General features: G+C 51.1%; 11 protein-coding genes across 11 annotated transcripts; 4 read left to right on the top strand and 7 right to left on the bottom strand.

The window, feature by feature from the left end:
- Window positions 1–726: 726 nt before the first annotated feature.
- Window positions 727–1892, top strand: LDX57_003761 (uncharacterized protein; the record flags this gene model as incomplete). Its single annotated transcript, XM_046085415.1, has 2 exons — window positions 727–746; window positions 806–1892. 2 exons carry the CDS (start codon window positions 727–729, stop codon window positions 1890–1892), a joined length of 1107 nt encoding a protein of 368 aa, XP_045941378.1.
- A 2752-nt stretch (window positions 1893–4644) lies between these two features.
- On the bottom strand, window positions 4645–6455 carry LDX57_003760 (putative ethanolamine kinase; the record flags this gene model as incomplete). Its single annotated transcript, XM_046085414.1, has 5 exons — window positions 5998–6455; window positions 5813–5924; window positions 5264–5724; window positions 4869–5209; window positions 4645–4819 (listed from the first exon to the last, which is right to left on the bottom strand). Exons 1-5 carry the CDS (start codon window positions 6166–6168, stop codon window positions 4645–4647), a joined length of 1260 nt encoding a protein of 419 aa, XP_045941377.1. The 5' UTR covers window positions 6169–6455.
- Window positions 6456–7645: 1190 nt separating this feature from the next.
- LDX57_003759 (cysteine and histidine-rich domain-containing protein) lies at window positions 7646–8846 on the bottom strand (the record flags this gene model as incomplete). The annotated part of the gene is made up of 3 exons (XM_046085413.1): window positions 7646–7958; window positions 8089–8626; window positions 8741–8846. 3 exons carry the CDS (start codon window positions 8844–8846, stop codon window positions 7646–7648), a joined length of 957 nt encoding a protein of 318 aa, XP_045941376.1.
- A 348-nt stretch (window positions 8847–9194) lies between these two features.
- LDX57_003758 (glutaredoxin family protein) lies at window positions 9195–9515 on the top strand (the record flags this gene model as incomplete). The annotated part of the gene is made up of 1 exon (XM_046085412.1): window positions 9195–9515. The coding sequence occupies one exon, from the start codon at window positions 9195–9197 to the stop codon at window positions 9513–9515; it is 321 nt and encodes a 106-aa protein (XP_045941375.1).
- Window positions 9516–9572: 57 nt separating this feature from the next.
- Window positions 9573–9959, bottom strand: LDX57_003757 (uncharacterized protein; the record flags this gene model as incomplete). The annotated part of the gene is made up of 1 exon (XM_046085411.1): window positions 9573–9959. The coding sequence occupies one exon, from the start codon at window positions 9957–9959 to the stop codon at window positions 9573–9575; it is 387 nt and encodes a 128-aa protein (XP_045941374.1).
- Window positions 9960–10916: 957 nt separating this feature from the next.
- Window positions 10917–13143, bottom strand: LDX57_003756 (transcription factor domain-containing protein; the record flags this gene model as incomplete). Its single annotated transcript, XM_046085410.1, has 2 exons — window positions 10917–12891; window positions 12941–13143. 2 exons carry the CDS (start codon window positions 13141–13143, stop codon window positions 10917–10919), a joined length of 2178 nt encoding a protein of 725 aa, XP_045941373.1.
- An 849-nt stretch (window positions 13144–13992) lies between these two features.
- Window positions 13993–14447, top strand: LDX57_003755 (uncharacterized protein; the record flags this gene model as incomplete). Its single annotated transcript, XM_046085409.1, has 2 exons — window positions 13993–14032; window positions 14104–14447. 2 exons carry the CDS (start codon window positions 13993–13995, stop codon window positions 14445–14447), a joined length of 384 nt encoding a protein of 127 aa, XP_045941372.1.
- Window positions 14448–15286: 839 nt separating this feature from the next.
- On the top strand, window positions 15287–16453 carry LDX57_003754 (DUF3431 domain-containing protein; the record flags this gene model as incomplete). The annotated part of the gene is made up of 1 exon (XM_046085408.1): window positions 15287–16453. The coding sequence occupies one exon, from the start codon at window positions 15287–15289 to the stop codon at window positions 16451–16453; it is 1167 nt and encodes a 388-aa protein (XP_045941371.1).
- A 409-nt stretch (window positions 16454–16862) lies between these two features.
- LDX57_003753 (uncharacterized protein) lies at window positions 16863–17889 on the bottom strand (the record flags this gene model as incomplete). The annotated part of the gene is made up of 2 exons (XM_046085407.1): window positions 16863–17665; window positions 17730–17889. The coding sequence occupies 2 exons, from the start codon at window positions 17887–17889 to the stop codon at window positions 16863–16865; spliced, it is 963 nt and encodes a 320-aa protein (XP_045941370.1).
- Window positions 17890–18962: 1073 nt separating this feature from the next.
- erg27 lies at window positions 18963–20075 on the bottom strand (the record flags this gene model as incomplete). Its single annotated transcript, XM_046085406.1, has 1 exon — window positions 18963–20075. One exon carries the CDS (start codon window positions 20073–20075, stop codon window positions 18963–18965), a length of 1113 nt encoding a protein of 370 aa, XP_045941369.1.
- Window positions 20076–22692: 2617 nt separating this feature from the next.
- On the bottom strand, window positions 22693–25121 carry PPN1 (endopolyphosphatase). Its single transcript, XM_046085405.1, has one exon. The coding sequence runs from the start codon at window positions 24245–24247 to the stop codon at window positions 22841–22843; it is 1407 nt and encodes a 468-aa protein (XP_045941368.1). The 5' UTR covers window positions 24248–25121; the 3' UTR covers window positions 22693–22840.
- Between the last annotated feature and the right edge of the window lie 1802 nt (window positions 25122–26923).

Genomic DNA, 26923 nt, shown 5'->3' with positions numbered 1-26923 from the left:
CATCGTGGAGGCGTTGGCTGGTGCACATAATTGCCAGCCGTCTTCGTCTTAGTGTTATGTCATATGTTTTGCCCTCATTCATGAAGCAGTGTTTCTTCAATGGGACTAGCAGATCCCATATGCAGAGACGTATCTCTGGCGGGAGCTTGCCGAACACTCCAAGATCCGATGGCATAGTCATACTCGCGTGGATACCATTGCAGAACGAGGAGTTGTTTGAAGGAAGGAACGATTCGTCCGGGACCTGGTATAAGTCACTCGGAACTGGGAGATGTGACTCATCGAACGGAAATATGTCATTTCTGCGTAGGTAACCCAAAGTCAATCATGATGCGGAAGGCACCAACCTCAGGGAGTATCGGCAAGCCCTCCTCCGCCACCGAATCTACACTTCGGATGTCTGTGATAGCTATATGCCATGTTTTTGTTTCATTATCCTATCAAACACTATCAACAAGCGGACTCTGATACTCACAACACATGGGTGAAATCCATTGCCTGTCGGTAATGGAGAGAATGACGATGTGTGCCTTCCAAGTTGATTATCCGCCTGTAGTTTCCAAGTCTACCGTTCCTTCTTCAACATTGCACCTTCCTGCATGAGAGCCCTGTAGCCTGTAGCCTGTAGAAAGTTGTTTGTTCAACGGACTCAGCTTGTAGATGTATCATGCATCCATATGCTCACTTTTTACCACACACACATTCGCTATTTCCGCTATTTTCATAATGGCACATACCCATTCGTTGTAAGTTGGACATCTAGATCTGCAGGAATCTTCTTCTAACCTCGTTCTGCCGCTACCAGTTTTCACTCGGCGGCCGAATCGTCGAGCGAGTCCGGGGACGAGGGGGGCTCGGGATCCGGGAGTATAGAGGAAGATGGAAAAAACTTAGCAGTGAGTTCACCGGCATCCGACAAGCTGATCGAGGAAGAACGGCAGGCCTCGAACGATGCCAAAAATGAGGAGACCGATCGCTACCTGGAGAAATTGCAAGAGCCAGCTGTTCCGGAAGCCGTCGCATCTAATCCAGCGCCAACCTCATCGGAGGCAGCCGACAAAATCGCCGACGAACTAAAAGAATTCCGATTCCTAGCGCTCATGGGGGATTACGCGGGCCGATTCTGGAACATCCTGAAGAGCGCTGCCGCCGCCACCAACCGGGACGTGCCAGACAGCGTGGAGACTATGCGTGACTCTCTTCGCCTCGAGGATGTCATCGGCGCAGGTTATCATACTGAAACCCTTGGCATTTGTCTCAAACATCTAGAAGAAGAGGGAAAAACAGCAACTCCCGACATGGCACGTTTGGCAATTGAGATCTACACGGATAGGAACCTGAGTTGTCATTCGAAAATTGGGAAGCGCGGTGTCGCTCGCGACCTGCCCGCACTGGGTAGGGCTATCGCCAAGGACATTGTGACGCTCGACCGATTTTTACCGGATAACCAGCGACCGAACCGTCAGACATTGGAGGACTTGATGCGATTCTACAGCGTTAGTGCAGCCTGGTTTTACGCCACGGGCGGGGACCAGACGACGACAGCGCCCCCATCACCACCCACTCCCGAGGATCACAGCGATGCCTTCAAGTTTAGCGGTCTCAGAGATGTGTCGCCCGTCAAGTCAAGGTCAGTATCGCCGAGCGAGAGGACGGTTTCCGGGTCCTCTCAGCTTTCTTCGAATCGACCTTCGGCAAATCCTGATTCCGCGACGGTTGAAGAGGGGCCTCGTGCCGATTACGGCATTCTGGAGGTCATAGCAAAGCTTCAATCCACAGGGTCTGAGAAGGCAAGTATAGCGATTGAGGATTCGCGTAAGAGACTTCTGGCTACCCTGGATTCCCTTGAGCATGAGGAGGAGCCCCGGCGGAAGAGGGGGCGTTATAACTAACCTACTAACATTCGTTCAACTACTATTTACTAACTACTAACCGTTCATTGACCGTTCAACTCTTATCGTCTATATTTTAGCCCTGCACCTACTATCTGTCTTTCCTTTCCTGGTCCTTCGTGGCCGACCATTCTTTTGTTTCTCCTATCACTATTTGGTCGGTCCTTTCCCTACTATTCTTTTGCATTTCTTAATTCCCCGTATTATTATCCCCCCAGCGATAAGCTCGCACCTCATTGTGGTGCTGGGGTCTAGTAGCTCGCAAGAGTGAAGCCAAGACGAGCTTACTTCTGTTTACCAGTCACTTTACACCCTGTTGTATGCAGATGTTGTTGTTTCGCTGTGTGATGTGATTGCCACATGGACCGGGTTTGGTACTTGTACATAGATCCAACGAAGCGTTTTTTTTTTTTTTTCCATTGCCTTCCCAGAGGACCAAAGGGTGCTTGCTGATGCTCCACGACTTGATTTGGAGAAGCCATGCTAGTGCGCATGATCAGGGGGCTTGCTGTGGGCTTGGATTGGAGAAGGAGAATGGTGAAACATGTTTGACTGTTCATTGCAAGAAGGGAGTTCTTATTCTCATTAGTTCTACAGCACGAGCGGTGTCCAGGTGCAGGTCCTTGAAGTTGAATTGTTTCAACTGCAATAGAGTATCTCGTTTCTTTTCAGGCATGATATCGCAGTCCCGACTCATCTCACCTGAAATCTTCTGGTCAAGGTCAAGACCAATCTGTCATTGTATTCTCATCGTTAGCCTGAACACTTCAGTGACGACTAGTCGTTGCTTCCAGCTTGGCGATGAGACTGAGATCCCGCATGCTCCCATTTCTAGCATCCAGTCTCCTACCACGGACGGTCAATTCAGTGAACACGCCAGCGACTACGACTCACTGAGCATGTCGGGAACCAAAGCAATTGAACACGAGACAATACCGGTGTTCGTTAACCAAACCACACTTCCTCAAGGTATCTCAGGGGGGGATGAAGCAACCGAACCCCTACGTCGCCTTTGGCACACCAACTTGGCAGGTCGTCTTCGCCGTGTGTCAGTTCTAGTGATTAAGCTAGAACCATGTACCCTAGTGATATCCGTAGTGTTGGGATTGTAATTGATAGCCCTAAGAAGTAAGAAAATAGTGCAGGGCTGTGTTCTGGGCAGTGCTTAGCTCCCGCTTCCCCCAACCCCGAATATAAAACAACTTACCCGACCACCCCATGATCCCCACTCCTTAGGTACATATACATAGTCACAAACTCCATATCCAAAACCAACATCCAAAATGCCTAGCTTTAGAACAATTCGCGACTCTATCAACCAGGCGGCCCCCTTCCTTTTCATATCCTTGTTACTCGCCACCAACGGCCTCCACTACTATGTCATTCGCAATGGAGGCATGGGCCGCGACCACATCTTATTGCATAATTTCAGCCTAACTATAGCCCTTGCTGGCACTTATCTTAGGGATCTGTCTCCTAGGTACGTACCCCATTGATATATAAACTCCGCCCCGCATTATGAATATATCAAAGCAAATATCATACTGCATAACTAACCTTCTACAATACTAGAAACACCAAACTCGCAACATGCAGCGCCATCACAACAACGCTGGCATTTATCCTCATGCCTAAAGCCATATCCTTCTCAGCCGGAAGGTTCACAGTCTCGTCTACAGCCTCAAACTTCGATAACCACCATCACCACCATCCTCATTTAGATTCTTGCTCTCCCACCAGCGGCACCCACCGCAGCATCAAATGGGACTATTATCCGTCTCGGTGCGATGATGACGCTGATTTGGAAATCCCCGGGGCGGTTTATTCGTATCTGGATCGGTTGAGGCGGGGAGATGTTTGTGCTACGTGGTGTGTACGGTTAGGTGCCCATACTGAGGCTGATGGTGATGGTAAGGTTGATGGTGGGTCTGGGTGGCTGCGCATAGGGCATGCCAGTGCGTATGATCAGAGGGCTTATTGTGGACCTGGGTTGGAGGGGAGGAGTTGTGTTTCTTTTTCTGGGTGATAGGAGATGTTGAACTGAAGCGTGGGGTGTTTGTTTGGGTGTTCACTGTAGGTGAGGGCTCCGGTGATTGTAGAGCTCGATTTGGATAGACAAGAATCCACTACCTCATATAGCATAAAACAAAAATAATTCAATTTAGTCGTTGAAGACTTTAGCATAACTTATCCTAATTCAACGCTTGCAAAAATAAATAACCAATTCAATCAAACAAAGTCTACCGTCTTGCCATGTCACCTCCTTGTCTGTTTCAGCTGCTTTAGTTTCTTCGTCATAAACCGTCGTCCTTTCAACTCATCCGTCCGTCCTTTTCCTGCTGCTTCTGGTCTGGTTCTGGTCGCGTTCGGCTTCTCGCTCGTCCTTTACATCTCAAAGAGTAGTGTTGAAATCCTTGAGACGATAAATAGATACATCAAGAGATAGTTTGGTGCGTAGGGTAGTGTGTCAAGATCAAGTCGCGTGTGGGAAGTGAGGCGCTCAAGGTTATGAGTAGGTACTGTGAACAAGTAGGTAAGTAGCAGTAATAGTATGCATGCACGCTTGCTTGGTCTGTTGTCGCTTGCTCGCTCGCTTGCTGTTGAATTATCAGGGGATATTAATCACGCGGTCTATATACACGGTAGGGTGTGTGTTTTTTGTCTGTATGGGGGTGTAGAGTAGTGTAGGTAGGTAGGGTAGGGTAGAGTGTATGTATGGTATTATGTGTAGGGAGGATATGGGGGAGGAGGATTAGGCTTCTTGAGCCCAGCGTCGCTCGCGAAGAGGCATCTCCTCACCCGCCTGGGCGCGAGTCCCCTCCACTTCGCGACGCCAGGCATAGTATTCTCCTAGACGGAGTTCGGCGTACGAGGCGTAGTCGAAGTCGATTTGTGAGATTTGAGCCTGGATTAGAGCCCAGGTGCCCCTGTTCTCGAGTTAGTTGATGTGGAAGACAGGAGGATGGCGACACAAACCAGTAGAGACCGGGGATACCACGGTATCGATCAACGTCTCGGCATAGCTGATCGACAATGTCCGGTTGAGAGGATTCCGGCAGTCCTCGATGGTGGCTGTAGCTTTTCACGTATTCGGTCAGGAATTGGCGGCGCACCGAGCGCGTCGGCACCATGTTATAGTCGCAATCGTAACCGGCCCATTCGGCGAAGTGGTTGGCAATGTCGAAGCTCGCCGGCGATGGCGTCGCATACTCGTAATCGATAAAGTGTACTGTTGTCGCCTCGTCCGATGATGACTCCTCTTTCGACGGTGCGGCGATGACGTTGGCGCAGAGAAGATCGCAGTGAGCAAATACCAGCTAATCCGGAATTGTCAGTCCAGTCCTCGGAATACGATGAAAACCTCTACGTACCCCGTTTTCACCAAGACCCTTGCCGTCGTCGAACTCCTTGACGACCCGTTGAAGCTCCTTCTGTAAGTCGAGCCTCCGCTGCCGCTGCTCATCCGTCGTGGTGGGAAGAGCCCGGATCCATTTCTGAAGAACCGTCCACGTGTTGGGGGCTGGCTGTCTCGGAGTGACTGGGACCAGGTCGTCCTTCTCCGACTGCTGCTCCACATCTACATGGTGCATGATGGGCTTTTCGTCCTCCGCAGACCCGTTCGAAGTGACAGCAGCAGCTTCAGAAATGGGGAGCACAGCATGCCATTGTGCCAACCTCCGAGCAACGCCTCGCCAAATCGAAGGCTTCACCAGGTCCTCGTGAGTCGCGGGACGACCCCGAATGAACCGATACAGCAGACCGTTCTGGAAGCGAGCGAGCAGACGAGGGGCGAGGCCGTAGCTAGCGAGGAGCGCGTGGGACTTCGTTTCTCCTATAGAACACAACAAAGAACTACTCAGCAAAGTTGTCGCAATGGGCAAAGGAGAGAGGGAGAGAGATCCCGGCGGTAGTAGGCATACTTTCACGGTCTATGATAATCTCTGTGTGGTTACCATACGCTCTCATCAGTACTGCTTCGTGGTCTATTTGTTCCTCGGTCAAGCCAGGCTTGCGATTGATGATTTTAAGAAGCTGTCGTTGTTAGTCGGCGGGTTAGCGCACTGGATTGTCTCTCCTTTGTCTCCAGGAATGCGACTAGACGCACTGTGTTGGTGATACCGTCCGTGAATCGCACGAACTCGATCTGATTCTCCGGGCCTCCCCAGTGCGGGTTCAGCGTGAGGATGAGCCTCAAGGCGGAGGCTTGCGAATCGGCATGGTTGTAGGATTGCGCAATGTAGCGCAACGAGTCGGGCGATCCGTTTATCGAACCCATAGCGACGGTGTAATCGAACGAGGGAGTCGTCAGGAGGGGAGACGGCAAGAAAGAAGGGAGGAAACCAAGGGAAATAAATTTCCGCAACAGCTAGCGCGGCCAAACCATCAGTTAATGCCGCCGAGAATGAAAGGGGGAAGGGAAGTGGGTAAACATTTCTCGTACCTTGAGAGGACAGGCTCTAGACTTCTGAGACCCAGATTTGTAGACTTTTCGCAAACAGACAATCGAGACAAATTGGCCGGCAATGAATTCTCTGCAAAGGTCACCGCATGGAAGCAGGAAGTGAGGGAGAAAAAGAGAAAGATGGAGGAGAAGAAGGCGAGGGCGAGCGATGGTCGAGACGGTCTCGTGCGCTGCAGGGCCCTGATTGGCCGAAAGCTAAAATAATCGCCCCGCTGACGCCTTCCCCTCCTTGGCTGTGAAAAGGCCTGAGGCACCGCCGTTGCCACCTCGGAATCCAGGTCAGGCACTTATCGGTTCCCTATCTCTGTCCGTAGGGCAGGCTCACGTGGATACCAGTTACGCCAGTCAGAACTCAATTGTGCCTGCATTAGGATATAATATGAGATGATATTGACCGAGTATATTAGAGACTATCTATGAGAACATAACTATGTGTAGCATCTACCACGGGACTTTGCATGGGTGGCCTCCTACGCAATAATGCGCATACATCCACCATCGGGATCGACAGAACAGCGGCAAAGCGAAAAACGACCGGATGCCGCTAACCCGATGTAGCCACCCCTCTCAACCATTCACATGTGATTCTCAACCATGTGACCTGTTGCCTATTTGTCTTGGCACAGCCACCTGAGTCTGACAGCCCTAGCCCTAAGAACAACCGTCCTCGGCAACTCACTAGTCCCGAACCCCACTAGCCGGCCCACCCCTTCTCCCCTACATAAGCCTTCCACCGCCGCCCTCTCTTTTCCTTCTCTTTTTTCTCTTTTCTTTCTCCATCATCAGTAGCGGTTTACTCTACCATAAGTAAATCTTACCGGAGCTCCGTCAAAGTACGGCTCGCTGAGGGTTATCTTGTTTGGGATTTTTCTCTATGGGTTTCCTTCCGTTCCCAGCTTCGCAGAGCGACCTTGCGTCTTCCTTTTTCCCTTACAAACTATGGCTATGCTAGGGTTTCATCTCGCAAGAGAAGATCCCCATGCGCGTTAGCTGTGGAGGAGGCGTGACATTCCCTTTTTTTATGTTGGCAATTTTCTTGTCGCTGCATTTATGTGTGCGGTGGTTTTGATTATTGTTGGCATTCTTTGCTCAAATTTTCTCGATATTATTTATCATTTAGTGGTGCTGTCTGTAGATCTCGATTTTCTGGTCTGGTCTGTCTGGTATATATCACACTTTTCGCATGCAGAATGAATCGTCAAACAATGTCAATATCATATATTTCTCGTCTCTATTCGTATTCCAATCGTACTTTCTCATTGCCTTCGACCTACTCCCTCCGTAGAACCAATCAAGCCCGTCCAGCATTACCAATCTGAATCCTCTCCCCAGACCACTTATCGTCGCTGCGCAGCACCGGCCAGCTAGTCCCGTCCGCCTTGACCAGGGTCAGCTCAAGCTTAGTGCCCAGCACGCGGAACTGCGACTTTTCGGCGTCGATCGGCGCGAACAGCGAGTAGGTATCGGTGTAGCGTTTGTTGTCGGTCGTCGGCAGGTCGAAGGTGATGGTGTTCGTGGAGAACTCGACCTTGGCCCGGGTCTTGTCGATTTTCTTGAGGTAGAGCGAGACGTTGACGGAGGAGGCGGTTTGGTAGAAATCGTTCCTGCGCAAGTTAGCTGGTGTTCGCCATGCCGTTGTACTGTTCGCCATAGATCTCTCATCCCGCGATCAGACGAGACAGATATGCTATCTCCAGATCGAGAGATGGAACAGAGAAAAGACTTCAAACTCACCTCACAGTATCCACCTTCTCCTCACCCGCCGGCTTGCCCCTCCCCACGAACAAATGCCTCCGTCGCTCCTTACACCCTTGAATCTTCAAAAACTCATCAAACTCCAACACCCGCTTCTTACAGCACGACCAGCCCTTGCTCCCCTCGTGAAACACCGGCTGTCCGGGATGATGAACGCAGTTCTCAGCGTCGCGCGACGCCCCAGGGCCCTCGTAGGTGACATTGCAGCCTCTCCGCCGACAGGTCGCGTTGGCCGGGATCTCGAGGCTATCGTCGTCCGAGAACTCGGTCTCGTCTTGGGCGGGCGCGGGGGAGGGCGGATTCGAGGGCGGGGCAAGCGCGGGCGAATGGATGGGCTTGACGCCGCGTTCGGGCACCGGCGCGGTCACGGGCGTCGAGGCGGCTTCTTCGGGGGCAGGCGTCTTCGAGGGCTCCGGGGCTGGGGTGTCGTCGACGGTGGAGTGTTTGGCTGTCGTGCAGGGCGGGATGGAGAGGAATTCTTCGAAGGTGAGGACGCGGGGTTTGCAGCATTTCCAGCCTGGCGGTTGTTAGTTGGGAGTCTGTCAGGAGGGACGGTTGGTCGGGGATGTAGGATTTGGAGTAGATGGCTCCCAAGGTGAGTAACTTGTACACCAAGGTCCTTGGAACTTACCCTTCTGTCCCTCGTGGAACACCGGGGGCCCGGGATGATAAACGCAGGGCTCCTCGGGGTCGGTGAACTCCTTCCCGCAACCTTTGTGCACACACTTGGACGTCATCGTGGGAAGTTGGGATCAGACGGTCGGCAGAGTGTCAGGAACAAGACCCAGGGGTGTCCAAAAAGAAAGTCAATATGAATCAATAGCGACAGAAGGCGGGGGAAGCTGATCGGCGAGAATAGAAAAGTCAAGGCAAGACGCAGAAATACTTCCGTCGAGGTCCCCCCCGATTAGGCTTAGTCCGGGGGAGCTCGAAGGTTCCATAATTCTACGGTGTTTGTCCACTGTCCACCGTCCACCATCAATTATCAACAGTCGACAGTACAGTGGCTCATCGTTCCCACTGGTCTGTTCTTTCCATATTACCATATAATATAACCCTAACAAGCTTGACTTCAATTGCTCAATATGTTTCCCACTCTCCGTCTCGCCCAGGCCGCTCGCGTCACGCTCTTCACTCGCGCCGGCTGCGGCCTCTGCGACACCGCCAAACACACTGTGACGCAGCTGCACAAGCGTCGCCCCTTCGACTATACCGAGACGGATATTCAGCTGCCGGAAAACAAACAGTGGAAGGATGTCTACGACTACGACGTGCCGGTGCTGCACGTGCAGTCCGTCAAGGGACCGCAGACCACCGACCTGTCCGATCCGAAGAAGCTGTTCCACCGGTGGACGGAGCAGGAGGTGGAGAATCTAGTGAACGAAGCTGAGAAGAGCTCTCAGTAATATAGGCTCAGACCGGGAGATCGGGACAGAAATGGAATGGACAATTAATTGGACACGCTAGAAATATGTACAGTACATGTGGGAAATCATGAGACGGCATCTAGTACGTGGGAACCGCGGCATCCGTCTTGGTGCCCTTGGCGGTCTCCAGTGCACTGAGCAGGAAGGTCGGGAGGGCGACGGCATCGGCATTCGAACAGACAAACATACCATGTGGAAGCCCTGGTCGGCATACTTCTTCGCGACCTCTCCGCCAACGCAGTAAATACACGCTCGCTTGCCATTGTCGACGGCCGCCTTACGAATGCGCTCGATAGCGGCGCTCAGGTCGTCGTGGAACGCGCCGATGACCGGACGGCCGATGTTGTTGCCTAAATCCCAGAGTCCGATAAAGAAGACATCAATACCGGGAACCTTCGCGATCTCCTCAACCTGTTCTCTCATTAGCAGAGTACCAACGAGTTATCTCGACTCAACAACCCACATTCTCAAGCGCCTCCTTGGTCTCGATCTGAACGATGGTGAGCAGGGCATCGTTCGCATGCTGCAGGTACTCGACCCCGGTGACTCCGCCGGTCGAACCAATGCGAACGGGCTGCCGAAACCTCTCCGACCAACGGGTGGGAACTTGGCCGACTCGACCAGTCTGCGGGCATCGTCCGCGGTGTTAAGTAGGGGGATGACGATGCCGTGAGCGCCGGAATCCAGAGCCCCTAGATACCGTTAGCCATACGTAGCCAGACAGTGACAATAGAAAGTCCATACCCTTCACCATCCACTCTCATTAGCCGCAATTCGCACGATCGGACTCGTTCCCGTGACCGCAATGGCGGCGACTGCCTCGTACATTTGCCAATCTACCCTCCGTTAGACCCAATCCAATCCTGATCTCGTCCAGCACTGAGTAGATATACCAGCGATATTCCCATGCTCCGTATCCACGCAAATCCAGTCGTATCCCCTCCGAGCCATGACTCAACCATGGTTAGCACCGGGCAGCATCTGCCAGGCACACAAGGTCAGGCCACGCTCGGTGCGGAGGGCGTTCTGGAGACGAATAGAGGCTTGCATGGCTCGCATGGTGAATGGTCTGTAGCGGTATAGCTATGTGAGGGACGCGTAAAACAGAAGAAAGAGGATCAGAAGAAGGTGGAGTCGGAGAAGAGAGCGGAAAAACAGACGGAAAAGAAAGGAGCGAGAGAGATGAAGCTCGTTGCAATGACAGCCCGAAGTGGATCGCGGGGTGAGCTGAAGCGTGGAGGAGAGAGATCGATTCGAATCCAAGTAGCCGGTGTTATGGACTTGGACTCATGGCATGCGACATGCGCAATGCCAAAAAACAGCAAAGAGAGAAAGAGAGAAACTAGACAGAAATCTCTACAGGGTATCATATTATTCACATTATTCCAACTCCCCAGCTAAATCATTAGGCAAACTGCTCAACCAACCAAAAAGTTTCAGTCGACTAGAGTCATCTTGCATACTCTCGCCTTGACTGTTGGGGGAGCATATATTCATGCGCTCAAGGATACGACGAGAGTTATCCTCGTCGAAAACGGCCGCCTCGTCCGACCCCTCGATTATTCCCGATACGCTTTCGAGGGTACGTCGACACCGCTGCGCTATGTCATAGATGCGGTCGCTGGACTGCATACTTTGGTATCCTTCGAGAAGCGTAAGGACACGACTCAGCGATAATTCCATCTCTTCCGGGTCGGGCTGATCGGGCGAAACATTGGTGACGAAAGGACAAGATTGGGCGGCGAGAAAAATGGTACCGCAAACGTATAGATAGTCTAGGTTCTCCCAGCAGGGAGGCATTGATTCTTGCTCGTGCTCACAGAGATTCAGAAGCTCCAGCGCCGCTGCAATGCACTTGAAAGAGGAATCTCGGACCACGGTGAGCGCGATTGGACATTCGGGAGAGGATTCCTTCAACACGAAATGAGGGTCGCTGCCGACTTGGCAGCTGCACTTCTCACAGGCTGCCTGTCCTAATATTAAAAGGGGCCGGTAGAGTCGTAGGCGGACATATAGATAGCGCGCGCGGAGGACATTGCGCTGGCGATGGATTATAGGATGGGTAGGTCGCCCAGGCTTCTGCAGTAATGGAGAAAGGGATGTCTGCCATTGGTACAACGTACCATCCAAATGAACAAACGAGCTGAAGTTTAAGCAGAGTAGCTTTTTCGCAGCACAGCTTCCCTGCCGCATTTGTGTTTCCTCCTCCCACGTCAAGATACCTTCCACATGTTCGTAGAGTCGAACACAGGCCGCCAAGAAATCAATGATGGATGCACGCTCCTCGTCGGGTGAGGGAATTTCCTTCGAAATTACATCGGCGTAGTCGGTGTCCTTGTGAGTAGGCAGCGGCACACCAGGCGATTGAGAAGTTTGTGGAGATAGTCGCAATTGGAACGCAATCATGCGCTCCAGAAGCATGGCGCTATGCCAGATCCTTCGGACCAGCTCTTGGTCTCGTCTCGGGCGGGCGTGTCGATCGCGCGTCCGATCTTCCAAGCCTTGGACCTGTGCAACTCGAATCGCAAAACTAATAGAGATCAAAGCCGCCCTTGGGCTTCCACTCGCATAGAGATACTGGCTCTGTAGGATACACGATTGGGCTCGCTCCGACGGCGTGCTGCGAGAGTCCAAATCTTGAGAGACCGACTGCCCGTAATTAAACAAGGACGCAATATCCGTCTCCCCGACGTCGTGCCAGCTCAGTCCGGAGAGACTAAAGATTGTAACCAGGAGGCCGTGGAACGGAGTAGACCCCGCGGCTATATTCCGTCCTATTCGGATCGCATTGTACGACGAGCGGAATTGCTCCAGATCGAAAATCGGCAGATTCACATACTCATTAGTCAGATAGGCGGCCACCAGACGGTCCGCGAGATCGGGGGATATTTGTTCGGAAGACTGGCGGAACTTTGGATCGTGGACGAGAGAGAGAAGGCGATTAGAGCGGTCCAAGCCGCGTCGTGCCAACGGAGAGCCTTCTCCGATTCCATCTTGTATCAGCTGTCTTATCTGCTCATGAATCTCCCCCTTCTGTCCCGCTGGCTGGAAAGATCGGGACTCTCGATTGCGAGTTGCAGAGGTGCGGGTTGCAGAGGGAGAATTTCGAGGCAGAACAGCCGTATAAAAGCTTTCATCTGAGGGTGATGAAGACAAATCGATGACGATGGGACCGTGTTGCCCATCATGTTCCGAGACTGCTTTGGCCGACCGCGAGTCATCATCGTCATCCGAATCAGCGCTACTAGAGCTACTAGAGAAGTCCTCGGTTGTATACGATCCCACATCAGATGGCGATTTGATCACAACCATAGGAGAAGGCCGCGAATGATGCGTCTTCACGCGCTTGGGATTCCTGATGAGGTTAGCGCACGGAGCGCACTCGAGTGATACAAGAGACGCACCGGGTCTGCGACGGAGTCTGCTCCTCTGTCCGGTAGGAACAGGAGTCAGACCAACCTGTGCTGATGCATCGCTGACATGCTACAGGAGCGGTTAACCATCGGGCCTTATGCGGGACCTGTGGGGTGTCAGTACCTGGTTTGACGCGATCACACCCTCTCTTCTGGATGCGGCAGCGATCGCAAGCCGGGTCGAAAGGCTTCATTTTAGAGAGCCGATATCAGTCACAGAGCCCGCCACGTGAGCCGGGATCATCATTTGCAGGCCGAAGCGCGAAGGGCGACGGGCTAATGGGGGAGCGAGGATGGGCGGACGGAGAAGCTGGCGAGGCGCGAGGGATGACGCTTTGTTGACATGTGGCCCGTGCGCGCCTTGGTGTTTGCACTTTGCAGTCGGAAACAAATGATTTTGGCTCCACGACCTGCTCTTTTAGGGTCATCTTTCATGATATGTCAATTGTCAGTACAGATCATGAGCTAAACTTCTGTGTACAAACTTGAGTATGTCAAGAATTAAGATGAAACTTATGTCTTACTCCGCTCTCAACTACCGGCAGTACAGGTACATGGGATCTTGGTTTGTATACTTCCTCATGTATACAAGGAAGAATGGAAAAGACAAGAGAGGAACAGATGAAAGATAAGCTTACCACCTTACTTTTGAGAGTATTTGATACTAGTATGAAATTGTCTCCATCAAGGTTAGTGTAATACCCAAATACTACATCTATGCGCACCTATGGCCTACTTCTTACTTCTATCTTACCTCACTATGCGCATAAGTGTCTAATATAGAGAATAGCATGTATACACTTCTTTCAGTGTCGTAGAATGATATTCAAACAAACTTGACATCTAAAATTGTAGCGATCAGATTCTGTCTTGCAACAAACATTACATTCACCTCGACCCTCATCCCTCATCCTCACTCTCATCCACTCAACTCCAGTCTCTTACAGAAGGACACTCACTCAATATCCCTCAACTTTTCAATCAAGCTATCCATCTATCCATCGCAAACGCAAACATACCCAAAAAAAAAAAAGCCATCCGTCATGTCTGACCCAAAGACCAAACCCAACAAAACCACGATCGGTACGCTAACCCCCTCCAACTCCCTCTATACACCTGTATACTAACCCACCTCCTCGGTACCAAAACCACAGACCCAATCACCACTACCACAAACAACTCATCCCTCGACTCTCACTCCCACTCCCACTCAGAATGGATACAATCCGCCCTATCCATCATCCAAGCCGGCAGAAAAGCTGAACTGGAGCACCGCCAGATGGTGGCAGAGTTGGAAGCAATGGCCAAGATGCTGGCAAAGATGGAAGCAATGGCCGAAGCAATGACCAAGGAGTGGGCCATGTATGCGCCGTTCTCGAAGACCATCAGGGAGGTGTTGGAGTTAGTACAGAGTAACGAGATCGATGCGGCAGGACAGGCTTTTGTCGATCGGGTGCTCTGGGATGTTATTGATGAGTTGACGGGATCATCTTCATGATCTTGGGGTTATTCGGAGAGGAGCGTAGGGAAGGGAGGGAGCTGGTTTGGTTTGAAATTGTTTATATTTCCCAAGGGCATGTTTCCTTTGCGATGATCATTTCATGGATATCTGCTACTTTCTTTTCGTGGAGATTCATGGGTTGGGAGAGTTGAATATTGGCATTTAGTTCCATACTTCGGACCCCTGGAGATGGAGCACTGATTCCTCAGGAGACAACTCGCTTGGCAAACATGTCTTCCATACAATTAAACCAATCCATATGTATCTACCGTAAATCACTCAGAGGATCTTCTAAATCATTAATTAATGCACCCAAAACGACCGACGAACGCCTCCGTGGCACCAAGAACCCGCGCCAGCCAATCCGACGCCGCCGAGAAGCCTGGGCATTTGAGCTTGTTAGACGATGATGTATAGGGCAGTATACACTTGATCTGTGGGGAATGTATGAGACATAGTCAGTCGAAGGAGTATTATTCAAACAAGAAGTGAAAATTGAAGGTAAAGGAAAGGTGGAGAGCAATTTAATCGTAATTTAGTAGCTTAGTTACCTCCGTTCGCTCTTAGTCGCTGTTCTTCGGATGCTTCGGCTCTCCACTCGGAATCTTCTTCCTGTCTTCCATTCTTCGCCCTCTCCGATATAACATAACCTACCTAATGAAATAACTCCCCCTTTCCAACCAGACATGGTAGTGACACATGGCTCCATGACTTTAACGACCTGACGATCTAACGGACACTTACCTACTCTCACCACCGCGAAACAAACCTCATCCTCACCCTTGTCCTCAACCCCCGCCCGAATAAAGATCACCAAGAAACAAGGGATCACAACGATGCGCCGCCGAACCCAAAAAACAGTCACCCACTTCCTCATCCTCCTCCTCATCCTCGGCCTAATCTGCTTCCTCAACCGTCCTCAATCCCCCCATAAGCTCTTCGCCTGGGATCGCATCCGGTACCGCACGCGCGCAACGACCCTCCCGGCCCCGAACGGTGTCTGTCCGGGGCTCGACGAATCGGGGCGTCCGGCGCTGGTGGTGTCGCATGTCGACAGCGACGGGGAGACGGGGTGGTTGGATGCGTTGAGGGAGAAGTTTCAGGTTTGTGTGTATCATATCGAGACCGAGACCTCGACCGAGACCTCGAACACCGTCGAGAAAGAAAACACCGATATCCACCCCCGCGCCCCCTCGCAAAACAAAGCCTCCACCTCAACCCTTCAAGTCCCAACAAACCGCGCCCACGAAGCAATCACCTACCTAACCTTCCTCATCGACAACTACGCGTCCATCCCATCGTCAGGGGCGGTGTTCATCCACGGCTCGCGCTTCGCATGGCACAACGACGACCCGAATTACGATAACCTGTCCCTGCTAAAGAGCCTGAATGTGCCCTTCGCCCTGCACGCCTCCGGATACCATAATCTGCGCTGCGATTGGAGCCTGAGTACCTGTTCCCCAGCCGCGGGGCCGCAGGGGAGTCTAGAGAATAGTGTCCAGGCGGTGTTGCAGCCGTGGAGTGCCAGGACGGTGTCGGATCGGGGGCTGCCGGGGGCGTTGGAGGAGATTTTTGGCTCGTCGGGGGATCTTGGGATGGGGAGTCGACTGAGTCGCACGGATACAGTGCGGGCGCAATGCTGTGCGCAGTTCGCGGTTAGTAGGGAGGGTGTGTGGCAGCATTCACGCGAGGAGTATGTGGCGCTAAGGCAGTGGTTGTTGGACGGGATGGATGGGAGGAGAGGCGCGGCACCAAAGGACGATCGCGTGGCGGGCAGGATCATCTCATATATCTGGCATATTTTGTTCATGAAGCAGGATGGAGCGGGGGTGGATCTGGGGGAGCTGAATCGCAAGGCGTGTCCGTCGGCCGAGGAGTGCTATTGTCGGTTGTATGGCCGGTGTGGGCTGCGGTGCTCGGCACCGGGGAGTTGTTTGGGGCAGTATGCGTTGCCGAAACATCTGCGTTTGCCTGAGGATTGGGCGGAGACGCATGCGTCGTGAAGTGAAGTCTGAGTATGAACTCCGTGTATATAGACATGCCATAGTATATATGAATAACAAACATTATATAGTATTGTAATAAGTAACTGTGCAGCCAACTGCCAGTATCCCAGACCAACCGTCCCTATGTCCTCCCAAACCGGCGATCGTAAAACATAACATGGCCTATCAAAGGCCGCATAACAGGTACGTACACGAAAAAAGAATATGTGGCAGTTCATAACCAGCCCGTCGACGACGGGAATCCTGTCTCACTGAACAGTAGAACCATATAAACCAGATAAAGATCACAAGAATCGAACGCCATCGCCAGGACCACTGAAATAGGAAGTCGTAGAAGGTTAGAATGTCCGATAAAGGTACAGTCCATACTCGCATAAAAGGCCGAGATCAAGCCTCGAGGATACGGTTAGAACCACATGACGCCAGCAACCAGGGCGATCACAATCGCCATACAGCTCCCGCGCATATGCTCCGAGTCTTGTCCGAACCCGGTGTTTTTGGACTGGCCGGCAGTAGTCACCGTGGGATTAGGCGGTTGTGTCGATAACACTCGCGACGGAATTCTCGGTGCGCCGGGGTCCACGCTGCTGCCGTTCGCAGATCCTGTTTCGGAAACAAATTCTTCGGACGGTGCGCTGGGTGGTGTCAACTGCGATTCAGAGGGTTTGTCGGCGGGCGGAACAGGTGATTGCACTGCTTTTCCCCTCAATTGATACTTGGTGAACTTTTCTAGATAGTCGTTCCCAACGCGGCAGGCCTGCTGCCAGGATTCTCGGAAACGCACTTGCCAACCAGGTTGAGGCGCCGAAATCGTATCGTCGCTCAGTATAGGGAAGGTATTTTCGTGATCAAGTGGTACAGGAGATATTGAGGAATTGGAGAACGCGGGGGTAGGGCGCGTAGGTATTGTTTCGCAGGTGTTGTCCGTGGGATCTTGCGGAGGAGCCGGGCGGCTATCCAATTGTTTGACAAGCGCTTTGAATGCTCGAACCCCTCGAGTCAAAGTCGATGGTCCGTCGACGTACGGAGTCGGATCGTCGAAAATAGTAGAGTCTTTGAAGGAACTTCGATGAGGCGTATCAAGAACGGCATGTCGCGGGGGAGGCGGTTGACAGGATCCATCATCGATCATCCACGATTGGCATCGACCGCGAGATGTGCGCAACCTCGACCAGATATCGATTGAATCATCCTTAACTCGTGGGGCTTCTATAACACACGTCATTCAGTTAGCCAACATTCCGACCGCAGTCGGACCGGAGATAAAACGTACGTCGAGCTTCGTGCCGCTGATAACCGATGTATCCCACCTGCAGGTTATACAAATCCCACTCTTTCGCCAAAGACGGAACCAAACTCAATAGCGAAAACACCAAAAGAGCAAGAAACGGGATTGCGCCAGGTTTAGGAATCCCCGACCGCATCATCCACATTCAAAGACCTTTGCCCAAGGCCAATGTCCAAGAGATCCGAGGTGATAAGTAGCTTCCGAGGACGCAACAGGCAGACAAAATTCATAGCTTCATTGCCAGAAGAGGGGCAAGGCAGCAAAGAAAAAAAAAAGTGTAGATAAGAGTCGATCAAAACAAAAGGTGGGATGGGACAATCTGCATGTATTGCGTACGTGCGCTGCAACAAGCCTCGTGCGGTTGGTTGGTTTCTGGGGCAAGGCAGCCTCCGGTGGTCGGGGGGTAGATGATTTTTTTTTCTTTTTTTTCTTCCCTTGTCTTATCGCTTTTCGCAGGCGGTCGGGATGGTCGGGAGAAGAGAAAGTGTCCGGAGTAGTAGGAACGGCCTGGAAAACTGGAAGGCTGAAGAGATGATCCCCAGCAACGAGAAGTGGAGAGAACCGATCCAGAAATAAACCTGATTTTACCTCTACCGATGAGGATATCTCAACAGTCGGACGTTGCGAGGATGGATCAGCGGCAATGACGTATAACACCAGTCGTAGCAGTGGTACTGTGGTAGCTCACAGTAACCAGTCGCAAGCGGATGTTGCCAAGTCAAGAGAGGATGGGCGACAGCCAAGCAGAAGACGGGAAAAGGTGAAATATCAATGGAAGTCAGATGAGCGGGCAGAGGGTCTCCCTGAACGTGCATGCATGCATGGTTGATTAATCCGAACTAAATCGTTAGTTGCTCATTAGCGGTTGGCCTAGTGATTTTAGCCGGATTGCGTTCACAAGAGATCGTGGAAGAGTGGAAATTGAAACCATTTCCGGTGAGGGTTTCGCGGTCGACCGCCTTTGGTAGATTGATACCTTAGGCTGCCGTGGTTGCATTCTGCCGGCCAAGATGCCCTATCTTCGAGAATCATGAATCATGGTACGATACCTTATCATCGGTCTGGCATGATGTGACATGATACGATATCGAGTAGCCTGACCGACAGATCTAAATTAAGGCCAGAGTTTTTCATCCATACAGATCTCATCATTCATTAACATGTATATACACTCGTCCGCATCCATAACCTCGTATCTCAAGGTTCGGTGTTTATAGGTCATATGGGATTCATCATGGTCGGATTGGGCATGGCAGGGGGCAATTGACCACTCTTCTTCTGTCGCTCGGTCTTTTTGGAATCCGCCTTCTTGATGGGTGGCGTTCGACTGTCGCCGCTCCTCGAACTTTCCGCCCGGAGCGTCCCCGACGGCGTAGTGCTGCTGCCGGCGCTGCTGGTTTTGCCGCCCCGTTTGACCATCTTGCCCAGAATTCCTACGATCTCCGCGGCATCCTCGAAACTTTCATCGTCCATTCCCTCCTGTGCATTATATACATCGGCAATGGCCTGTTTGGCGAGTCGTCGGCACGCATTCGAATCATGAAGGCAGTCGTACAAATAGGCGGCGTATTCGAGTTTGATGGATAGACGCAGCGGGTGGGATCCGGGAAGAAACCGTTCGGCCAGAACGGAAGCTTGGTTAAAACATGCAGTCGCAGTGGGAGTGTAATCGAGAACGGGCAGCAGGAATGAGGATGTTGACGGGGGAGGTAGGACAGGTGCGAGCCCAGGGGGTACCTGCGTCAATTTTCCCCGAGGCGCATTCCCCGCCGCAGAAGTCGGGGTGTTGGGGACGGTTAAGTTTTCTGGTTTCGATTTAAACGAAAACCTCGAGCTGAGCTCCTTCGTCGGTGATGCTGCATCAGCAGTTCCATTAGGCGCGGTGACGTCGCTCCGGCTGCTAGCGATCCCCGGAGAATGAACGGCCGGTTGGTTGTGAAATAAGACGAATACGTGGTAGAACGAGGCCCTGAGTTTGTAGGCCAGAATCTTCAATTCCATGTATTTATCGATGAGGGGGAAGACGAATCCCTCAAGCATTAGTAGGCCCTCGCGGGAGAGCCATATGATGTGATGGTACAGCTGAAGTGACTTGGTTTCACGGGTGGGATCTAGTCGTCGTAGCCGTCGTGCACGAAGAAGCTTTTTCGAGAGCATCACTGAAAGCCCCAGCATTTTGTACAGTACGGCGGAAAGGAATGGGCTTTCGAGGCTGGTCATGGCCGCGAAGTTGCCCAAGGCCTTCTGGTCAACTTCGGAGGAAGCCATCCACAAAGTGAGCGATTCGGGGTCTATGATAGGGCAATTGCCATTGAAATCAGCCTTCTCCATGGCGAATTAGGGCGTCGAGGTGAGGGATCGTCAAAAGCAGGGGAAATAAAATAAGATAACATGAACAGTTCCAGTGTAACCAGTACACCGGAAAAGATGCAAGTGATCGACTCCTCCGAAGCTGGGCAACATGTCTTTTAACAGACCGAAGAACTGCGCTTCGACCCATCTCAGACACAGCTAATTGAGACTCAATGTGAGACAGAGAAATCCGTTAGCTTACCTCGGAAACGCGCGCAAACGAATAACAAGGCAAGATGCAGCTGATTTTAAACGCCGCAGGGCCCCATGCTCGATGCGAGAGCGCCTAATCGCAGGTTCGTCCTTTATTTTTAGTTGACTTTCGGGGTCGACAGTAAGACTGAGCAGGCGGGAATCCGATCGAGCGTTTGTTCGTCGTGTCTATTCTCTTTTTTTCCGTGTCTGTAGTGTCAAAAAAGTCGCTTTCAAACCAAACCGGAGAATTTAACAGGCAAACGCGAGCGGTTGAAAATCAGAAAGCCACCAATTCCAATCGAGAGATCGGATATGTTACATATGTCAGGTTCTGTCTTTTCCCTTAAGTCAGATTTCAAAAGTACAGTGCACAGTCAGGAAGCTTCACACAAGATAAAATAAAAATGAAATAAGCCAATAAATCACTAATAATCAACGCAGAGCAGCACAGCAATTTTGGAGCAATTGGTGCGGTACGGAAATGCAGAATATCAAAACAAGCGACTGATGGGGCAGAAACGACTAGCAATGCAAGGCACACAAAAAGGAGCAGTCAATTGCGGAAAGGGGGACGGTGAGGTGCTCGTGATTTTGAAGCAGACAGTGTTGATGCATTGTGCGTGCAACTTCAGTCGCAAGGTGTTAGTCTGGCCCTCTTTGCCTGCAAGTGCTAGTAGTGACTTAGGAATTGAATAGGATCAAGGGGAGGTAGGAAACCCGAAGGTCAGTATTTCCACCGCGGGAAAACGAGGTCTCATCCAAGGAACAATTTCAGCCACAATGGACAGAAGCGAACGGTCGTTCCTGCTGTGTGATGAAAGGGTAAGGATAATAACAGTAATAGTAGCAGAGCAGCAGAGTAATGTAGTAGTGAGAAACGAATGATGCAAGGAAAATTGATCTGTTCGAATGGAATTGCCCCTGGCACAGTAAAAGTGGATGATCACTGCGGCCGTCTGTCGCCCTAATTAAAGTGATCTGAGGACCAGCATCTCCTCATTATTACATCTGGGTTTAGGTCTCTGTTTGAAATATTAGTTCATGCCCGTCAGACTTTTTCATTGCTTTTTTTAATCTTGTTTCTGACGGAAGGGATCGGGCAGGAACAGCGGTGGTAGGACCCCAGGATTTTGAACCCCATCATCATCATAAATAGCAAGATTAGGGAGCAAGACACAATGAAAAAATTAATAAAAATGACAAGCAAAAGGAAAAGACAGTGGCAATGAGGCGGGGGGACAGCGCATCGATTAGCTCGGTACGTGTCAGAGCCCGAATGCTGAAATTCCCTGCCTTGCAGTTTTGGATCCAGGCGAATGATAAGAAAGGAATAGCACGGTGGACCAAGGTGCACCAGCCTCTCCCATTTGGCGGGAATCCATGGCAATTGGGGCTTAAGACAGGCGGAATATCCGTGCCTGACCCAGGCCGGAGTCGAGACGGTCTCATTGACTAAACCCCAAATGTTTGGAGCCCAGCGTCCGCGCGCTTCTTAGCATGGGGGGGTGGATGGCGGCAGGAATCGACTCGGGACGGAGGCGACGCTGACAGCTGGCAGACGCCAGCGTGGCATCTGAGAACTGGTCCAAATGAGTGAAAGGTTGAAGTTTCCCAACGAATCATACAACGGAGCCATCAACCTGAAGATATGTCGATGATATCAGCGGCCTCGTATCATGAATTCCTAATGCAATCATGAATTGCAGGCTTCTCGATCCCCGGAGTTGCGAGAAGGAGGGACGGTCTAGAATTGATGGATGTCATCGGAATGGGGAGGCAGTTTGACACCGCTCTGCTGACCGCCAAGTCGGGTCTTCCAGGTTGTCTTGCGGAGTCGGAGTAATTCTGCCCAACACCTTCCTTCTATACAACAATAATCCGTCCTCTCTGGCAGTGGGGAAGTGACTCTCAGCCTTGCTAACTTCAATTCAAGGTTCATCTGGCTCCAAATCCAGGCAGTCGGCCGTCTTGTCTTGCGGGCAAGCGACAAGACGCCGCCACTGACTGTCTATCTACCCGTAGTATAACCGGCTCCCGACATATACGCTTCAGTCTTCTAACTTTAGCAACTCGCACGTATTAAGAGGTTCTCCTATAGCTGAAACAGATATCTCTGAAACACCCTTCCAGCTGTACTACCCATATTCCTTGGTGTTATCGTACTGTCTTGTGTCCAATTCTCACCGCCAGAATGATGTCGACTGCGTTCGGAAGACGCCACTTTCGAATTCTCTCCCTTGCGGGGCCTTTGCTATCGGGAGGGGTAGTGGCTTAGCTTTTCTGCTGTAGGGATTCCCTCCTGTATTGTCTAGGTATTAGAGAAGAAATCAGGGCAGGCCGAGAAAAAAAAATCTGAAAGGCGTATATACGATGGTATCTACGAATATTCTTTTCATCTGAGGTCACAAAGTTCAGAAAAGATGAATTAATAGACATGAAGTGTATATACATCCAAAATGTTGCGACTGTAGCATATTACATTAGTAGTCATCTGATAGTTGGATTCACCTCCTGTGGCGAAGGAAACGGTTCAAAAAATAATGAACGGGTCATGTCTCAAGGTCGTCAAGTTCGTCATCGTCCAGATATCCGACAAACGCTCGCTGCAGAAACGCCCGCCATACTCGGTTCTTCTTGGACTTTTTCTTTTTCTTCTTCTTCCCCTCCGCATCGATCTCGTTACTGCTGCTTTTGTCCGAGTAGTTCTCCGCAATGCGCGTGGCTAATTTGAAGAAGCTGCGGACGGTGAGGTCTTTCATTTTGTAGGTACGGTCGTCCTTGGTGTCATATTCAACTTCGAAAGAGAAAACGTCGTCAAAGTTGCCTTTTCCGATCCCCATCAGGCTTGAATTGTCAGACTGCTCAGTAGCCTTCGACACTTGTTCATTGACCCTTGTTAGATTGGCAAAGTATTGGGTGTAACTCAGCCATGTAAGGGGTTGGTTAGAATAAGCTGGACCCGGGGGAGCCGATTTCGACGGGGGCTCTGGAACTTTGAAATTAGGAGGTTTCTTCTTTCCTCCCTTCTTCTTCTTCTTCTTTTTCTTGTCGGCGGAGACAGTATCGTCATCATCATCCAAAGGCGAATCAACTTCGACAGGCTCCTCGTGCGTTTCGCTCCAAACAGCCGCGTCCTCCAACCCTGTGATGTTGTATTCCACAACCCGCAGGGTTGGGAAATAGTTCGGTACCAGACTGGGCGATACTAGCGACACGCTATACCTCTCCGCAAAAGGACCGCCGATCTTCTTGAGAAAGCGCTTTTTCTTCGATTTTTGCACATGGCGGTCATCGCCGGCCGGCACGAAAGAGTCATCATCGTCCCATTCCTCTAGAACATCTGCCTTGTTCGACTTGTGCTTAGGCGGAGATGGCATCTTAGACCAGTCTTTTCTCAGACTGGAGAGATAACTTGAACGAGAGGAGACCGAAAACTTATCCGAGTGATCATCGGGTGCAGTCGAAGATGCCGGGTCGTCGTTAGTGTCAACGATTTTCACTTTATGGCTGTCTTGTAGCATGAAGTGGTCAATGTTCATATGACCATAGGCACTGCCGACTATAACATCTCGAAATTGGTGTACCCAAAGAGCATATTTCTGCCAGCACGTCTCATCCCAGCTCCGTTTTGTCCCCGACCTCGCTGGAGGGACATGTCCGATCAGGATTGCTTTCATGTTGCGAGATCGCAGGATCTTCAGCTGTACGCGGAGCCATTCCATATGCTCGAATCCCGGCTCCGACTTGGATTTGCATCCATCGACCGCAGAGTTCGACTCGTAAAAGTACATCGTATTCAAGCTGATCACCGCAAGTTTGCCGGGAATCACTTCCGATGTGAACCAGCCGCCTTCGACAAATGAATGCCGTTGATGTTCGGGAATAAATTTGAACCACACGTCAGACAACCTTTTGGTCCACCGATTCGGGCCATCCTTCATGATGTTGTGGGGCATGATGTCGTTGTTGCCGATGGTGGGGACGACCGGAATCGAAAGACCACGGCGAGAATCTTTCTTCTGGAACACCTCGTAGAACTTATGCGCAGTCAGGTCGTTCAGCTGAATAACTTCATCCTCCGTCCGAGGGATAGATTCGTCGTTGTCATGGCGGGCGGAGTCTCCAGTCCAAATGACGAAATCAACCTGATCCTTCAAATTCTGGTGTATCCATCGGAAAGTTTCGTTGATTAGCGTGAAAGGAGAGTCGCATTCCGTTCCCTGAGCTCCGAAGTATCCCGCCGAGCCTTCCCCGCGGTGGCATGCATCATCCTGGTCGGTACCGGATTTGTAGTGTAGATCTGGATGTAAATCTGACGGATAGTCAGCGACAGCACTTTTCAATCGTCAGGTCGCATTTGAAAAACTTTCGTACCAGTTATATGCAGAAAGCGCCCTGCAAGCCCACGGGAGGGCCGTCCGCTGATAGTGTCCGCATCGATGGAAAAGTCGCTGCCCAAAGGCTGCTGGTCTGACACGGGGATGGCGGAGGCGCAGACGGCGAGAAGAACGGCGGAGGGAAGGAAAGAAGATGGAATCATTGGTGCTCTCCTTTTCGCAGAGAAGCGCCAACAGAGCCAATAACCGGGTCTGTCTTTCAATCGGTGAACACACGCGTCGCAAGGAGAGATAGTGGTGAGGTACTGCGGATGCCGGATAATTCTGTGTTGGCGACGTCACATCCGCCCAAGCCCTCAATTGGGTTTAGCGGGCCGAGTACCTTGACGGACGGCACATGACCTGACTGGACCACTGCGCCATCTTTCTCTCGTGGGCGTGGAAGGGTACATTCGTCCGATCACTCGAAAGCTCTGGCAGGCCCGGAAATCTAGATAAACGCATAGACAAAAAGATAATTCGGTAGGTTCCAGCAATCTATTTCACGTCCTCGTTTGATTGTAAAGCTAGATTGGGTTTATAGAGTTCTATGGCCATTAATGTGATTCTAAGGTACTTGTTCGTAGCTCAATGGTATTGGCGGTCAGCGATGGCATAAAGAAGCCCTCAAGTCCTCCTAAAATGGGATAGCCTTCACCTGACTTGCCTGTACTTCGTATGCTCTTGTGGACTTCGCTGGAGGATTCCAACGGGTACTAAAACCATGCTATCCTTCCGCAAATATTGCTGGGCTTACCTGGGCTAAGCAACCAGCTAGCGTTCATAATGGGTTCGGTTATTTTTCACGACCCTATAGCCAGTAAGTGGCATGCCCCTTGCGAATATGTTTCATTCTGACGCTTCTTGATTCTTACTGCAATCCTACGGAGGACGCTGTACTCCGGCATCGTGGGCTTGTGGGCTTGAGCTTGTGAGCCTGCGACATGATGAGACTCTACCGATCGTCCGATCTACTCTGTACCGGCTCGGTCGGAAGGATCCACACCATCCTTAGCCTCAATTAACTTTTTCGACTAATCGCGATGCGAGAACGGCTTCCATTATTTATAACTACGGTGTATTTCCCTGGAGAAGATCACGGAACCTGGCAAAGGACTTTGTTGATCGGATTTGCCCATGTTGAATCATAACGTGGGCATAAAGTGCACACACCAGGCGTGATAGAGAAATCAAAGTCCTGCAAACTGCACGCTTTACTCCTACTCCGTAGGGTTCGCCAACCCGAGAAAAGGGCAGCAAGGCAGCAGCGATAAATAAGAGCAGCAAAGCTTTCTCAGCCTCGCAAATGGAGCCAACGAATGAAGAACCTTCGTCCAATCATTGGACATCGGAGTACATGGATTTGCTCGCCGTGGTCCCCACTATACTAGGCTTCTGCTCTCCGGGCACTCTAGACCCGACAAAGCCTTCTTTAATTGATCTCCTTAAATGGAATGAGTTATTTTCCAACGCCTCAGTGGCCATATTCTTAGCATCCATTGCGACATCCCCTTTGGTTTGCATTCTTAGACCGGACTGGGTCGATCTATGTATTCCTGGGCATCTCAATAATAAGCAACAGTTGGGTCCGGAAAGGAATACGCAGGCCCAGAGAGGTCAACTAATCCATGAAATAATTCTAGACAACTGAAGGCTTCATCATTCTCACTGTCGAGTGCGGCTGGAGCAGCACACGAGAAAAAGAGAAATAATGATCGATCAGTTGAAAGAATCACCTAACACGAGCAAGGCTGATCTGACGATTACCTAGAACAGCCGTGAGATACTCCGTACAACCAACAGGAAAGTATTGGGAATTCAATTTAATACCCGTATAACAATTCTGGTAAGCTCTTGAATACGCCCTTGCGGAATGGCTATTTACTCTTCCTTTTTCGAGAAGGTTTCAAGGGGAAATTTGTTGCTCAGCAACGAAGAAGTTCAGGACCGTAAGCTGCCTTCAATTTCCCAAGATCTGACTGACCCATGCAGTCCTAGGCATTGAACATACTGCGTCTTCTATCTTAATCAGTCAACAACCATCTATCATTCGACGTGATAATCTAATTGTGTGGCTTCTACGCGGCCTTCAGTTAAGCTCCTGTATTGTCTCGCAGCGAGCCAATCAGCCGGCGCACTAGCAACGCTAGTTTGCGTGGTGATGGGGCCAAACCAGACTTATCACCAATCTAAGTCCAATAGCCTCATGCATGCGTAAGTCGTACACCATCGGAAGAAAAAACCTGCCACGAGAAG

This window comes from Aspergillus melleus (assembly GCF_016097325.1).
Source record: "Aspergillus melleus strain CBS 546.65 chromosome Unknown contig2, whole genome shotgun sequence".
Taxonomy (NCBI): Eukaryota; Fungi; Ascomycota; class Eurotiomycetes; order Eurotiales; family Aspergillaceae; genus Aspergillus; species Aspergillus melleus.
Note: the sequence above shows the minus strand (reverse complement) of the source record. Positions and strands in the feature narration are given on the sequence as shown.